Source organism: Xiphophorus maculatus, chromosome 21 (genome assembly GCF_002775205.1).
Source record: "Xiphophorus maculatus strain JP 163 A chromosome 21, X_maculatus-5.0-male, whole genome shotgun sequence".
Taxonomy (NCBI): Eukaryota; Metazoa; Chordata; class Actinopteri; order Cyprinodontiformes; family Poeciliidae; genus Xiphophorus; species Xiphophorus maculatus.
This window is the reverse complement of record NC_036463.1, coordinates 19,491,380-19,508,405: the sequence shown is the minus strand read 5'-3', so window position 1 is coordinate 19,508,405 and position 17,026 is coordinate 19,491,380. Positions and strand designations below refer to the sequence as shown.

The 17,026-nt window shown below is 39.1% G+C and overlaps 1 protein-coding gene across 4 annotated transcripts in view; it reads right to left on the bottom strand.

Annotated features, from left to right (window-relative positions):
• LOC102227608 (partitioning defective 3 homolog) overlaps positions 1-17,026 on the bottom strand; it is a 383,916-nt gene that overhangs the window by 143,598 nt on the left and 223,292 nt on the right. For all 4 annotated transcript variants that reach the window (XM_023326740.1, XM_023326739.1, XM_023326741.1 and 1 more), the window contains 2 exons: positions 12,635-12,783; positions 1,622-1,852 (listed from right to left, as the gene is read on the bottom strand). In XM_023326740.1, coding sequence (XP_023182508.1) covers positions 1,622-1,852; positions 12,635-12,783 — 380 coding nt within the window. The remainder of the gene's footprint in view (positions 1-1,621; positions 1,853-12,634; positions 12,784-17,026) is intronic.

Genomic DNA, 17,026 nt, shown 5'->3' with positions numbered 1-17,026 from the left:
TCTGGCTAGTTAAATGAATGAGATTAGCAGTAGTGCTAATGTTCCTACCACTGCTTAATGATGCTGAGCTGCAGATAACACTCTAAATATTTTAATCCAGAACTTCCCAGAGGGCAGCAGATGAACGCGTCTCTCTGTGCACACCTGCATCTGCAGGTTTTTGTTCGTGTTTAAGCTGATTTGAATTCAATATACATACACATTTATACACTATACGCTATTAAACATGACATTAAATGAGAGGGGGAAAAAAAGAGCTACATCTTTTTAAAAATCAGAAAAAAGCCTTCACCGTCAGACATCAGAAGGTGAGGCCGGGAAGACTGGTTTGATGGGTCTCAAAAAGAAGAAAAAGCTCGACATTCTCAACTGATAAGCGGAAGCCTTGATGAAAGTGTCAGGAAACTCAAAGATAATTTGCGGCAGGCGACAATCGCCTGAAACATTTTGTCACTTCTCTGAGAAATCAACCATTAAACTTTTCCTCCTTAATAATCATAGACCTTTAAGACAGCCCGTCAGCGAAGGTTATGAAAGACAAAGAAAATTGCAAGTCATTTTTCCTCCCACCTGCCAACACATAAAAGACATGAGAGATGATTTTACTTTCTCTATCTTACTCCTTCAAAACAGTCCAACACAAAAGCATTTTGTTTTTTCCTGTTTTTTTGTTTTTGTCCAGCAGAATATCTTGTGGGGACACATTTTCTTTACGTGTTGTTGCCCACCTTCCCCTCTTCCCCCCCACACACACCCCACTCCCATCCCTCCGTTCTTATTTTATGTAAATAAAAGTCTGGGAGCATGTGGAAGGCAGCGGCTTATCTGTCAACTCTGACTATTAACCTCGGTGACGAGCTCAGGCTGGCTGCTTTTATCTAAATTGAAAAACAGAGTTATTTGAATATCATGGGGAGAATGCAATATACTGCAGCAGGGGAAATCGGTTGCTTTCCCCATTTTTCTTTGCAGAGATAAGACTGTATTTAGTGGCTTGCCGACAGAGCTTATGAGAACAAAGCGTTTCAGGCAAATAATTCCTTCTTTTTCAAATGTCCCCCAGCTCTTTTAATGGAATCCTTTAATGGTGAAAGGAAATTTATATCGAGTGATTACTCTTGTGGTGTTGCAATGTTATTACCTGTCGGAAACTGTAACACGGCTGTCTCTCCGCGTCCTGTGTGTGGGGGTGTGTGTTGTGTGTGTGTGCTGTCATCGCCTGACAACTACAGTCACGTGCAGAAATATTCACACCCCTTGAACTTTTTAGCGTTTTATCTCACACTTCACTGTGTTCTAATGGGCTTTTACGAGACAGACCAACACAATGCGGAATTTTGGGGAGTTGTTGATGTGATTTTCCAACAAAAGAACCGAAAAGTGGTGACATACATGTTTAACTTCTTCAGTCTAACACCCCGAAATAAAAATCTCCCTTTAGAAGAGGCTTTGCTCAATCCACCAAGTGTCACTGTGGAGGTTATGCAGAATACTCGGCTTTCACTTTTTGCTGAAAAGTTACTTATAAGTTAGTTTTGTCTTATTTCAAGTGTGCTAAGATATTTGCGGTAGAAACTAGAACAAAAACAGAATTGTTAAGCAGAAATATATAAATGCTCACATGTCTCCACGCTGTTTTCTTCCCTTGGTATGAGACCAGGTTTCACATATGACTTGTCGATTGCCGCCCGGAAGCTCTCGTTGCAGCCTCGCCCCCTGATGATGCGTGGATGAATCCTCTGGACGTTGAGCTCGTCGCCCGCGATGACGTCGGCGGCATCTTTCTGGAGACTCTCCATGGAGGTGGACTTTTTTAGATGCGGGGAAGAGCCGACATGTCGCTCTTCAAAACCTGCAAAAAAAGAGTGAGGAGTGTGGAAATGGTCGTGAGATTTTTGGCTCTTAGTATCGCACAAGCAGGAGTTAATATGTGTAAATTATGGAACTGGGTCATTTAAATAAATCCTTCATATTTTCAACAAAACTCTACGTCATTGAAAAAAAGAAAAGGTTAAAGTATATCAATCAAAATCAGAAATAGATGCCTTAAAATTCAGGGCTACGAGTCTCATAATTCAATAAATCCTTATAATAATATATTAAATCATAGTCAATAAGTTAGTGTATGCATTCTGATGAGACCTGCTTGTTAGATTAAAAGCATCTTTTAAAATAACCTTTAATTAAACTCTTTCAAGATAATGTAATATTCTAATCTTAAGTGTCACGTCTTCATTGGCTGTAAGCGAAAACTCATCCTAGCAGAAATAAAGGCGTGAAAAGAATCAGTCTGTGTGATTGCAATGTGTTTCACTTGAGAACTGAGTTACTAAAATAAATAAACCTTACCAATCTATTGTTTTTATTTGCTCTGTAAATATGTGAGAATCCAACGCAATTACAGATGAAATAGATAAATAAGATTTGAACTGAAGAACTGTTCAAACGGTCTACAGTTCAGGATAAAATGATTCATATGTTGTTACAGACCGTGTGATTGGTCTGGAGTTAAAGTACCAATCAGATTTTAGGCACACAGATTGTTGCTTTTTTTTAATGATGGATTGTAGCACTACTGAAATTACTAAATTGTGTATGATCCTATGCATGATTTAATCATATAATGACTTCAAGTTATAATCTAGTATTTGCATTTTTTGGCTTGTTTTCAATGTGTATTTACTTTTACTGGTTCAATTAAATTATGTCGTCTTTGGAGGGTTTGGGAAATTTGGGAGGGGCAGGGAGAAGAGAGAGTTAAAAATCACATTAATATATATTCCCAAAGACTATTTACAGTTACGAGTTACACTTTACTTTGTATCATTGTTGGTGATTCAACCCTACCCCAAACTCTGAGGGAAAGTATTTACTGTACCGCAGCAGTACAGACAACTTCCTTTGATTCAATACACTGTAGTAATTTTACAAATGTTTAAATAGAAATAAAATTATTTTAACATCTGCAGTTTGTTTTTTTACTTAGTTTCTTAGAGAAACATGATAGACTACGTGGGAATCTCACGGCTGTAACAGAGTTTTTACTTCTGAAAATGTCAGTCATGGCTGTCAACTACGACGACAACAAACCAGTGAAGGAAATAGATGCTGATTAACTAGCTTTTAGCATTGAACTACCACAAACTGTACAATTTCACAGATTATTACAATCATTCATACAAACTGTAGCAATGTCTGAGCAAGGCACTGGGGCTATTATGGGCACTCGTGTTTGTTGGAAAGGGATCACTTTGTTACCACGTATTTATGTGACTACTAAAGTTTGCACAGCAACGCAAACAAACGGTTAACGCGAACTGTAAATTGTTAACACGACACAACGACAGAAAGCATTCCGCCTCTTGTACCGCTGAGCCGTGTTCCAGACAGCTGTTTTATTTATTTTGTTTTTTTCAGGGACCATCCATCAGCCACCCAACTTCTCTCCTTATCCAGTGGCTGGTAAACAAGTAGATCTGTTTTCGATTTTCAGTCCCTTCTTCTCCTACTTGACTCAGGGTGCAGCAGGTTACTGTCCAAATAGCATGCACAAGTAAAGCTTTTAAAAAAAAGAACTTTCAATAACAATAGTAACACTTGTTAGACTTATTGATTCAGAGGCCACGGCATATGCTGAGAAAATGTATTCATAAAGGAAGTGTGCCATTAAAATTCACTTTAGATTATAAAGGCTTTGGGGTTTTTGACAGCAAATAGCACTATGTGATTTAGTTTCTATCACACACATGCAAACAATTTTAGGGACCCCAAAGGAGCAGTAACATTTAGCTGATATGAACAGGATCCATTTCACGTTTAAAGTAGCCTAAATGAGGCGTGTTTGACCACTGCCGGTGATCACATGGACCTCTTGGCAAACAAAACAAACACCCTAAATGAAAGAAAACTATTTGTTGCTCAGGAAAGCCGCCCTCTAAACATAAAAAAACGCAATTCCAGCTGAAAGAATTTGCGGGGTATGTCACTGCCAGGTTTGCACATTCAAAGAGTTTGGCTCATTCTTCTTCACGGAATGGTTTTAATATGACCATATGGTGTTGATATATGCTGCTCTAAACATTATGTTTGACTCCTGCTTTCAGTGGCGCTGGTGGAAATTAAAGGTTGGCCGATTTGGACTGAGCAGCTTTCACAACAACTTCTTTGTTAAATTTGCAGTATGCAATTTATAGAAATAATGTGCTTTTTGCATATTTGTGAAAACTGTTTGTATGTATGTTATGAGACAGATAATGTGTGAAGAGAAAAGATCAATCTCCTCCACGTTCTCCCTGACCTAGCATTGCAGTCTGAAGAAATGCACCCCTGCTGACCAAAAACAACCACTAAGAGCCAGGAGGAGGGTCTAAGTGCTGTCAATCAATCTCATGTAGTCGCTGGTAAATGTGCCAATGGGAGAAAAACAACATACTGTTACAGGAAAACTGTTCATCTGCGGTAACGGGTGGTCATGCTAACTGGCCTTGCATTGAAAACATGCTATGCTAGCAGCAGCATTATAGAGAGCAAGTGGGGTGTCACATCCCTAACACCCGCCTCCTGGGTGTGATTGGTTGTTTCCAGGGAGAAGGCAGAGAAACTTGGTTTTCTTCCGAGATGATCTGTTTTATACCAAACTGTGATAACATAGCGACAGTTTCTACAAATATGTAACGAAATATTTTTTATAAAAGTTACATACTGCAGCTTTAAAGACTAAATTAATAAGTTAAGCTAGTGATATCAGGGCATTGGTTTGTAGGGATGCTAAAGTACGACGAAGTAAAAGTACCCATAAAAGTATTTTTTCTCACCCCACAAAAGTACTTGAGTAAATGTAACTAAGATTTCTAACTTCATCCTACTTACAACTCAACTTTCTCCCTTGACCTGTCTGTTGAGTTCCTCTCAGGATGCTGTTTGGTCACTAATCTTCCCTAACAAACCTTGGATAAACTGAGACTAAACTAAACTAAACAAAAGATGGTTATATTTACTAATTAGATGACTACTGAAAGCAGTTGGTTGCACTGAATTTGGGGTATTTGGAAAAACAAATTCTTCCCCTTTCACAATTACCTCTGGAGTTGTGTTGGTTATCGGTCAAAAAATACACAGAAATTTTGGGTTGTAGTTTTGGTTGACAAAAAATGTGGAAAACATCAGTCTCATGTATTTCATAAAGCTACAATCATCTTGTTATATTTTATACTTACATTCTAAACTATCTTGGCAAGTCCTTGCCCATAAGGCAGAGTCCTTCTCTGCTTTGTTAGCAGCTAACACACAGGTCCTCACTGAGTGCTTCACTGTCATGAGTGCCAGGTATGGATTTAGGTGGCAAACAAATCAAATAGGCTCAAAGGTCAGCTGTCAGTCACGGGAGTAAACGTCGTAATACTGTACATCATTAACACAACCTTTCTCCCTTTTTGGTCAATGCTAATTAGACCAATCAATGCCAAAAGCATATAGCAAAGCACAACGCTGTACCACTTCATCTGTTTAGGTAAGGAGATGTCCTACATGCACCTTTATTGACAAAATTCTCAGTAGCTCAGGATTACTGTTGCTTCATCCTAAAAGTCTTTTTTTTTTAAATTTATTTTATTTTTTGGAAGGGCGTAGTTTTTATTTGATTGCTGTTATGGCAAATATGAATGCCAACAGAGAATAAACAGATTTACAGAAAAAATTAAGTCTCTCTAACAAACTGTGTAATGTCATTGTATGAAGGACAAGAGAGAAAAACTTTCAATTTAATAAATAAAAAATAAGCAAAACCACAGCCATACAAAACGTCCGAGCTTAATGGTTAAAACACAAATTACTTTGAAATGTTAAAATGATATTTTTTCTTTAAAAAAAAAAAAAAGGATGCCAATTGTGAATTCCACAGAGTTCACTCAGTGCCTGTTCAAAGAAACCCAAATGACATCTGCTGTACTTGTACAGGGAATTATCCTCCTGCTTGGTATTCTGCCCTACAATCCTACTCATCATTGTTTCTAGTCAACGCTCTGGATGACTGAGAGGAGCAAAGACCCAAAGAGAATGGGTGAGCGAAGCAAAAGGAGAGAGAGAGACAGTTTGCACACAGACCCAACCTGCCTTTGTTTTGGGGCCCCCGGCTCTCCTGGGAGACTTTGACGGACAGCTCTCTGTATACCGGTCTATTATGTGATTCCTATCACACAACGGGAGCCCCAGTGCTCCGCTGCTCATCGCCTTCGTATTCAGAGGGAAGAAAATACAAATTCCCCCATTTGCATACAGACACGGGTTTGCCACTCCCAACACGTCTGGGGGAGAAATTAAAATGATCAGAATAAGAAAAGAAGACAATCAAATTAAACTGAGAGGAAGTGCACCTTGAAACTCCTCATGGCTGCAAACAAAACTGGCCAACGCGGTGAGCTCTTTACCGTGATTAAGGCCAAGGACAGCTAATCGGAGACAACCTATTGCTATTAAGGACCATCAAGGAGATGTGGCAAACTCTATGAATAAATAAGAAGCAGTTATTACAGTGACAGAAGCCCGTGGTATGATTAGAGTGGCTGAAACTATGCTTACCGACCATTATTCACCACAGGTCCTTGCATTCAAAGATCTGTGTACAGACAGGTTCTCCATTACACATAATTTATTCAGAGAGTTAGCGCTTTACGCTGGGCGTTAAAAGGGTAATTAGGGTAAAAATAGCTTCTAAGGTGGTAGTATAAAGGCCATACGCTTGTATCCTGATGGAAATAAGGTGTCTTCGGGTCAGATATGCTATTAGGTCTATTCTAGTGCTGGATCATTAACCCGAAGGAGTATGTCCTCTGCAGGCTTGTACAAGACACGCAACATTTGCCATTACCACCTGAACTTATGCCTGCTATAAGAATAGAGGGGGCAGAAAAAATTGCAGTGTACGCTTCAGTAGCTTGTAACATCTGCAAAATATGTGTGTCACTTCTGATGCACTCCTATTCTAAACAGTACATGTGTATTGGAATGAAGGATGTGGAATCTATTGCTATACTGCATCAGAAAAGGTTCGTTTCTGAAGGATTTACTGACTATCGAGGAAGGAAGTTCAAATGCTCAAAGTACGCCCCAAAGGTTAGATATTTGCTACTCAGCCTAACCAGAATGAAGGTTGAACATTTATTTTTACTTCCAACTGGCATCGGAAATTAGGTCATTTGAGTCTACCAACAATTCTACAGAAGTGGTACGTTGGACAAAAAAAAACAAAAAACATCCATGGCAACCTGACTAATCTAGTGATCAAGATGTGAATGACTCAGTTCGAAATTGATAGCGAGGCAAGAACGGAATGCCGACATTGTTTGACAAGGATATAACGGCTGGGACAACATCTTTGGAGTTGCAAACAGGTCGTAGTCTTAATTTTGGACTCAAGAGGGAACTGGAGAGTGTGTACCAACTATTAAAGGATATCACTCGTTTCCCCCTCTGAGAAACTCTACTGTATGGTATTGAAAAGGAGGCTCAAAACCATTTATCTGACCTTGGAACTTGAGAGTTAGACAATACGGTAGACTAGATCTTTACCCTAATAAGGTCATGAGGGTTTGCTTGTCTGGTCCACATGTGTTTGTAAAGGCTGCTGACTGTGTCTTTCAAGGCTTCTTATAGGTGCTGTCGGAGTATGGAGAAGCAGAACTGATTTTAAGGGCCACTGTATCTGGTCCCTGTAGAACTGAAGAAAGAGCTGAACCCAAAAGCAAAAATCTTGATTTACAAATCCCTGTATCCTTCACCCATCGTTGCAAAACATAGCTCGTGATTGAAAGAGCAAGATCCCTGATGTAAGCAAGTACAATAAGCTTCCGCTGCAGGGTGGATGGGTTTTACCTTAGGCATAGGTTTAAGAGTTTCATCAATCATGTGGTCAAAGTAGATCCCTTCTCCTCTGCATCGAGAGGACTGAGTTTAGATAATTTGGGTAATTGGTGTGGATTCTTCTCAAGGCTGGTCCCATTGGCAGAAGTTTCATAAAATCTCTGAAGGTGGATTGTGTTTTTTGTAACCAACTGTTTTAACTGCACTGTTGTCAGGACACTCTTGTAAAAGAGATCTTTGATCTCAAGGAGTTTTATTCTGGTTAAACAAAGCTTAAAGAAGAAGGTATTATATATACTTTTTGGCCCAGGAGGGTCTAGGGATCCCCAGAATGCACTGGAGAGAATTGGTCAGAAGGTTATACAGACAGATGGACAGAGCTAAGAATGTTTTTTTGTAGGTGAACTCCACCATTAAGACCAACTTTTGATTACAAATATCCATGTGTTAAAAACTCTCGGGTTGTCTGTGTTAATGTAATAAGTTAAATTCTAAAGTATAAAGAGTCTGATTATGAGGGATCAATTGCAAGAGCTGAAGAGGCCAACCGGCTAAGAATATCTACTTGCAGAAAAAGCCTCTCCACTGCCTGGCTCTCTTTGGCTTTCCATACTTCTATGAGCATTAAGTGTTTTCTTTAATTTGCACCCAGAATGAGCACAATGGCGCTGGCATCGGTTGCCCGTTCTGTACTCAATACCACAAAAGTCTCTCTCAGCAATATGAAAAGAAAAAAAAAAACTCATTTGACTATACGGCAATTACATCAACACTCTTCGCTGTGAGAGTGTAAAGGGGCCATGATGCCACATCCAATAAATAGCTATTTCTGATCTGGTTATTATAAAAACAGAATAAGCCTGTTTTTCACCATTCTCTTCTTGACCTACAGACCCACCAGAACGATTGTCTGAAATAATGAGGACAGTGTATCAAGCGTTAGCTGCTCACTCCCAGTGATCCCTGTGTTGCAGTTAATCTCATCGGTTTGTGCTTAACAACCCACCGCCTTATTAGTTAGTGCACTTGATGCCACGTTACCAAGCGCAAGCAAAGCAAACGAAGGCCGAATGTGAAGGATGGATTCAATTATCCAAATAGAACAGATCTTACACCTGATGTAAAAACCTGTCCATCATGAGGCTTACAAGTGCCTGCAATGAGATAATGTATTAATACTGGAAGACGGCCCATCTCACATCTTTCTTTCTTGTTTTTTCCCTTCTTCGCTTAATCTTGACAGATATAAAGCAGCAGAGAGTCTGACAAGTTTAACATATTTCAATACAGGCAGGCCTCAAAGTTACGTGATCTGTATGCTGAACCGAGTATGGAGACTTCAAAAGTGGAGGAAGTGAAGGGCGGGGGGAAACAAAATGGGGGAAAAATTGAAAGTTGTGAATTGAATATAGGAGGAGTGCTTTGAACCGTAGGACTTGCAGTGAATCTGAACAAAATCAGAGAAAAAATCTAAAAGATCTACAGTAGCTCGCAAAAGTATTCATACACATTGAAGTTTTTCATATTTAGCTAAGCTACAGGGAGGTAGAGCAGGTTTTTTTATTAGGGTTGTATGTGATAGTTTCACAGCAAATGAAGTAAAATGAAGGAGATGTACAATTTTTATTGTTTTTTTTTTTTTTACATAAATAAAAATGTGAAAGGTGTGCCAATTTTATTCACCTCCACAAAAACTTTCAGAATCACCTTTTTATTACAATACAGCAGCAACTTTTGAAGTAAAACTAAGAAAAATCACTTTATAATAGAAAAACCTTTCTTCACCTAGTTTTACTTTTACCAGCTGAACTTTGTACATATGGTGTCTCCTAACTTATATCGTCAAAACTGACTTACAATATTTGGATCTCTTTTGCATTTTTAAATATCATTGGTGTCTTATGCATTTAATTAATTTGGTGCACATTTTGTGCTTCGTGTGTAAGTTATGATGTTTTTAATTTAATTTATTTAATGTAAAGCACTTTATAATGTGCTTAAAAGGGTGTACATCTCTATCATGTTACACATATACAAAGGTCAGTACATTATTAATACATTTTTAGACAATGACTATCCATTGAATAACTTTTTTCTGCTTTAATAGATGAATCAATCAACCAATCAATCAAGTATTTTTCTGTAGCTAATTTTAGCAACAAAGCAGTTCAAAGTGCTTTACATCATTAAAAACACAAAAATAGAAAGTCATTAAAAACAACAGACAGACATCAACTGTGAAACCAGTAACAAACATTGCATTTTGATGAGTGCCTTCATCAAAATCATCAATTCACATCACATGTTTTGGTCAGTAATCCAATAACGACTGTTCCAAAGGACCTCTGAACATCTAAAACGAGGATTTTTAATAAGGTAAAAGTTGATACTTATTCCAGTGTAACAAAATATTTCAGAAATTTAAAATGTGACTGCAACACAGTTTTTTTTAAACTCTCATCTGAATTTAAATGCAGGTTATGGTAAACTGAAGTCTGAGTTTGAGAGATAGAACAAAAGCCTCAAGCTATGCAAGCCTGACAAGGGACGGCAACAATAAATTAAGAATGTGAAGCACCTTCACCAAATAAAAACACGAATAAAACAGATGTTATGCATGTTGCACGCTAAAGAATTCCTGGTGTTAATACAGATATGTATTAAAGTACAATTATTTGCTGCTTCGTCACATAAAGTTGGAGAAAAATACTTCAAGCGGTAAGAGTACTTTTGCAAAGGACTTAAAAACCTTTCAAGAAAAAATAAGTTTTCCTACAAATTTTAAATGAATAGCAGAACAGCTAACATAACACGAACGAGAACATAAGAGTGCTGCTCAGAGTTTCTTCTAGTGACACACCCGTATAATAATAATTCAACTGTAGATCAATAAGATTGGTTATAAGATGAGACAGGCACCACAGCGTGAGCAGATGACCCAGTTTCAGAAGAAAAACACCCTGCCGGCTTCGGCTAATCAAATTGACGAATAAATGGTGGCTCCAGTTTGGTACAATTATGGATCTTTTTTTTTGATTAAATATGTTGATAAAATATGCATTTGCGCTGAAGACAAACAGCGTCATCACGGTGAGTTATCTCAGCACCCTGTCCTTTCTGCTCTCTTCCTGTTCTTAGGAGCGACAGTCAATTACATTTTCAACACACAAAGCGCATAATGGAAACCAATTTAATGCTCCGAGTGAAACCAACCCAGTGACCTCTTATTAACATCTTCCTAAGCAGCTTTATGTTGGAAACCCGGTCCCTGAACTTGATGGAGAAACCTGCAGACTGCTGACTGATGTAATTATACACGGATCCGAGAGAATCCGCAGGGAAAAGTTCTGTGCAATTACTGTCTTCATAGTGAGAGTTCACCTAACAGGAACAGTTAAGATTTAAATAAATTCTAAATGCATGAAGCAGCAAACAGTTTGACATAAATCCTTTGTTTTAAGCAAAGATTGCCCTCGATAAGAGATCGTCTCTTGAGGCTCCAATGTGTCAATTTCTGAGCATGGAGTTCTAAATAAAGAATTATGACTTAGAAAACATGAAGATGAAATGAATCATTATGGCTAAAAATGTCAGATTCTTAGGCTAAACAAGATCACCTTGTTGGAAAATGAAAAATACGGTCAGATCTGGTCATCGTGTGAATGAAGGTAAGTCCAGCCAAGCTCAGTTCAACACAATACAGAAGCTTTATTTTCTAAACCGGTACCTTTCTAGATAACGACCGATCATAAACACTGAGAACGCAGCGAGCTATGCAGGGGATCCCACAAAGAACTAGGGACACAGGTGAACTTAAGAATACTGGGAAAAAACACAATCAGGAAAACAAAACAGCTGCGTTAATTACGCCCAGGTGGCGGGGATGAAGAGAACAACTACTGACAACAGAACACATCATGACAAATACTTCCTACTTTTGGTGAATGTCAGATACATTTTAGCTACCAGGCTAAGCTACCATCAACACTCTTTGATCTGGAAGCAGTTGCAACAAGAATAGAGACGAGATGTTTAAGTACTCAACATGATTAAGGTATAAAGAGAAAACCAGAAGAAACAACAGATGTCTTCCAAAGCTGACTGTATTATTTTATGGAGGCATTTCAATTGTTGAATCCTAGGTGCACAAAGGAGCGTTATCACATATACTTCCTTCATGATGCTGTTAAAATGTTATAACCATCACAGCTCTCAAGAAACTCAAGCATCAATGACGACATCCAACCTCCAAGACTATCCATATTGTCGGGATGATTGGTTTTACTATTTTTTTTTCACTTTTATTGTTATCCTAATCAAAATATTGTGATAAATCATTAAGTCCATATTGCCCATTCCTACCTGCCCATTTTCTCCATTATTTATAGATAGCCTGTGGGTTTTTGTTAAGGAAAATTGCCTACTGATGCTGCTCTATCAAGTCTGTGTACTCCAAAGAACTTAACACTAACATACAGTACATTGTTTTAAAAATGATCCTAATCAGCTGCACATTTCTTTGAATCTATGTATGCTATTTTTATAACTATACAGTATTGTTTTATCTTATGTTGTAATTTCGCCCTCATTGAACATCATATTTTTGGTCTTTCATATTTTAATCTAAGTGAGAATCTAATGCGGGGCAATAATTTCCATTTCTATTATATTCTATTAGACTGAAAACTATTAAATCCCACTGGGAATGTAAAGGTAAAATGTGTTGCATTAGTCAAGCAAAAGCTGTAAGCGTTGTTGGCGGTGCCTTAAAACTTACCAAGATCCATGCTTTTGGACTTGCGGTTCTTGATGATGTCCAGATGAGCCGGGCTGTCGTACTGCTTGGTGCGCTTCTCTGACATACTCTGGCGGGCGAAGCCCTCCCTCTGGAAGGAAACATCGGGTTCTGCGTCCGGACTCAGAGAGCTGTGGCCCCCCGGGATAAAAAAGGGAAGAAACAGAGAGGCAGATTAAACATGATGTTAACGCAGTTTGCTTGATTGCAGGATAAACATCTTTAAATTTTCATCATGTACATCACATTTCGCAGCCGTGATTGCGGCCTCTCCTGCGATATGACAGATGAATGAAACTGACCCATTAATATTTACACAACCACAAACCTCAGCCCAGTCACCATCAGATAATGAATATCGACATTCAATGCTCACACTTGCATATATACTGTATACACACTGTTTAAGCTTTCATTTCAATGACTCTTTTTAATGAAGGACACCTCCACCTCTGGCTACGTTTGGAATAATTAGAAAAGAGGAGGCTGTGTGCTACCCCAGTGAGGTGAGAGAGCTCCAGGGTCAGGGCCACTCAATTCCCATCCACCCCCACCCCACACCACCACCACCACCACCTCCACCCTCTAAACGTGTGTGTCCGGAGCGTGACAGAACCCAACCCGTTTCAGAGAACTCCCTTTAAGATCTTCAGTATCTCTGTCTGGATCTTAATTAAAATAAAATCAGAAGGGAGTTTAAAAAGGAGGTAGTGAGGGAAGGAGTATTGTACTTTCTGCACAAAGAAATGATGTTGCCATTTACTCAGAGACAAAATAATTGATAACAAATGGTGTATATGCCTTAGATGACTATCGCTGTGCTTTCGATTCTATCAGTGATAACATGCAGAACCTGTCGGAGGTTTACATACATTCATTCAGTCAATTATGCATTTTCAACCGGTAGGACATGAGGGAGGTATGATTATAAAGCACACACTTTCAATTATTCTGGAAAAGAAAAATTGGGTGAAATATTTGAATTTCCTGAATGCTTTAAATTGAAAACAGAGTCAACATTACACATGTTTGCCTAAATATACACATAAAACCCCACTATTGTGGTCACTTTGCAGAAAAACCATACCATAGTGCGTTTTAATTCCGACTGGATATTTTACCACTACTCATTATCAGAATATGGAAAGCTTATTTAAATCTGTTAGTTTTCTGGCACAGGCCAAGGTTTCATCCACAGGCTTGAGTTCAGGGTAATTCTACAGCTTAATGTTTGCCAACTTATGATGTGTGTTGTGGGATCATTATCCTGTTAGAGACATCAGTTGTGACCAAGTTTCAACCATCCAACTGCAGTCCGGCTTTATTCCACAGGCTTTGTGAAAAGGAGGTATGAGCTGGTCCATGTGTGGGAAGTTGCAAAATTTACAAGGTGCCGGTTTTGGGGAAAGGTGTTTCTGTTTAGGTCAGCACCCTCTCAATCTATGCTGATTTCCAACTCGCATAACTGTTTCAGCGTCTTTCGGTTCATAATCAGCTCCAGCCTCAGTGATTCCTGGATTTTTGGTGGGTCTTTTTTAAACATCCCCACCAATTTCCTTTCATCTGGGGGGGGGCAGTTGAAGTCAGATGGTTGGAACTTAGACATAAGTCATAAAACACAGTTGGCATGCCCAACAGGAAAATGTTGCCAAACATTTCAAAGCTGGTTTTGGAATATAATATATAAGCAGGCTATCATTAGGAGTCCGGAATGTTCCTATAACCTCAATTCTATGGAGGATATAGAAACTACTTTTTATAAAACCAAGTGTGTGCCAGAAAAAATATATTTAAATGAACTTTTATTTGCCAAGAAATATTCAGCAAGAATTATGGCTGAAAGGATTGAATTTCTACAGTCCTTCTCTACCAATCACTTAATGTATTTTACACTAGAGCTACATTCACCCAATGGCAATTTATGTTTAAGTTGCCTTGCTTAGGGGCATATCAACATGAGGAAGCTAGAATTAGACCAACAGCTTTTGGACGGTGAGTTGACTACTCTTTTCAACTAAGCCACAGTTACAATGGCAACTGTTTCGACCATGCTCAGGAATACAAAATTGTGCACGTTTTTGCCAGACAATTGACCAAATATTACTGGTTATGCATGTACATATGACTTTAAACCTGTGTCAATTAGAATAGGACCTTTAATTATTACAACATTGGCGTGCATTTCCTCGGACATCCTATGTGTTCACGTATGGTAAACATAATATCCCATCCTTGTGCTTTCACCCATTTCAAAGGCACTCTTTAACTTGTCTTTGCTATCTCTTTTACAGGTGAATGTCTGTTCTCCAAGTCAGGGTGGTCAGGAACAACTCAGCTCTGCCGGCGAAGTGCACAGCGGAGCGGAGACGCATGAAGTATAAATACAGGGTGATAGAGAGGTTGTTGCATTGCATGAACCAACAATAGCAAGACTCTACAGCATAGACATTTATACTCATCTCTTTGGCAACTACCAGTAAGCATAACTGCATCACACGTTCTTCAATCATCTGAGGACTAGTTCCTCCTGTTCTAGCCTTACAGCTTTCAACCCCATGATCAGGTTTCCTCCCAGCTCCAGACGGTCACGTCAATCAATACAAATGAACATTTACTGCATCACTCAAAAAATGCATCATGAAGAAGGGAAAAACATATAAGCCGCAATTTGACTGTGAGTCACAGGGTCAACAAAAGTAACAAAAAAATGGTACTTATAATTTGGAAAATACAGTAAGTCTAAAATGTCTTGTGCAGGTGCAAAATTTTAGAAATGTGTTTTTGAAGTAAATCCCCTTAGAGCAGCCTTTGTTCTGAGCGTTTTCCACTTCAGAACTGATGGCACTTGTTTGCATTTAAATCATTCTTTTTAAGGATGTCAACCCTATTTAACAAAATACCTACCTTGTGTGTAACAGAGGGACTGGTGTCAACTTGTCACTTCGCCATCGACCATACCTGACAATTCTAACTAAGATCAGACTGCCTCGCAGGGCCAACTCCAGATGACACAGGAAGAGAGTGAGGCGGAGCGGGGAAAGCGGAATGACAGCACAGATGTATTATTCATTTATTCATCATCTTTCACTTTTTTCTCCTGTCATCATTCCAGGGGCTCACAAAATCAGCTTGCCCTCTATTTTCCTACTTCCACAAATGTCATTTGTCAGCGCATGACTGAGACAGTGCCGGCTAGAAAGGGACACATTTTCGCCCCGCATTTAGGATGAATTCACTCTTACTCCTGTTGTTTTACCGGAACAATCGAACACGCGCAAAGGACGAGGACAAAATAAGAGGCCCGCAGACTCACTGTTGCTCAGTTGAAGAGACTTGATGAATGTGTGACCATTTGGGGGAGCAATTATGCAGACAAATGGTCAGCATCCAGCGTGTCTGGGTGAAACTGGTGAGAAATATGTGGGCAGTAGGAGTGAAGTTCAGCGAGAGAGATCTGCAGTGGTGTCAATTCGCTTAGTGGGGAATCAAATTTAAGCTGGCAACTGTTTTAGCGCCGCTTTTGATTGAATATGAAACACACAGAGGAATGACTAAATGCACAGCGTGAGAGCCTACAACAACCTGATGAGAACAAAGGCAATTGTATTATCAGAACCACCAGCTGTCTCGGCCCCCACTGATTGTTTTTGGCATTGTGGTGCCAATTCCGCTAAACAGCTTTGATCAGAAGATGCATAAATCTTTCGGGGGTGGGAGGTATTATGCAAAAATCAACTTTTTTTGAGCTTGATATTTTAACGATGTCTTTCCCTCATCAAACACATACCTGGAGTGTTGCTTCCACTCTTTCATGCGTGTTTCAGGAATCCTTGAATCTCCCCTGGCAACCATTCAGGAGTGACTAAACGACTGTTCGTATAATACATCACCAATTTACCCAAAGCTCCACCTTCGAGCTTCAGTCCACAGTTCCACCAGACTAGCGGCAGCAACAATTAGCAAACACCTGGTAGAACTCATCATGCGAACTGCAACGCCCCTAAGAACGGTTGGAAACGGCATCAATGGAGAACTATTGTGAGAGCCAGCTGAAGGGGGCATGTCCAAAGAGGCAGGAGACTCTTAAAGAGACAGTGGTAAATTTCATGTTGCCAGATACGGATATGATGTAAAGTCAAATTTCTTTTAACATGTGTTGGATCTGTACAGCTTTTCTTTTTTTTTTTTTATAACAACTGAAGCCATTGTGCTATAAAATGGCACTATGTGACTGGAAAATACATAATACCCCTTTTTAGATAGTACAGTAAATTGTAAAAGAAATATTTTCTACATACTGCAAGTAAAGCCCTCGACTCCAACACATTTAACACTCTACTTGGTTTATTTTTAGAACAAACATGTCTCTGACCG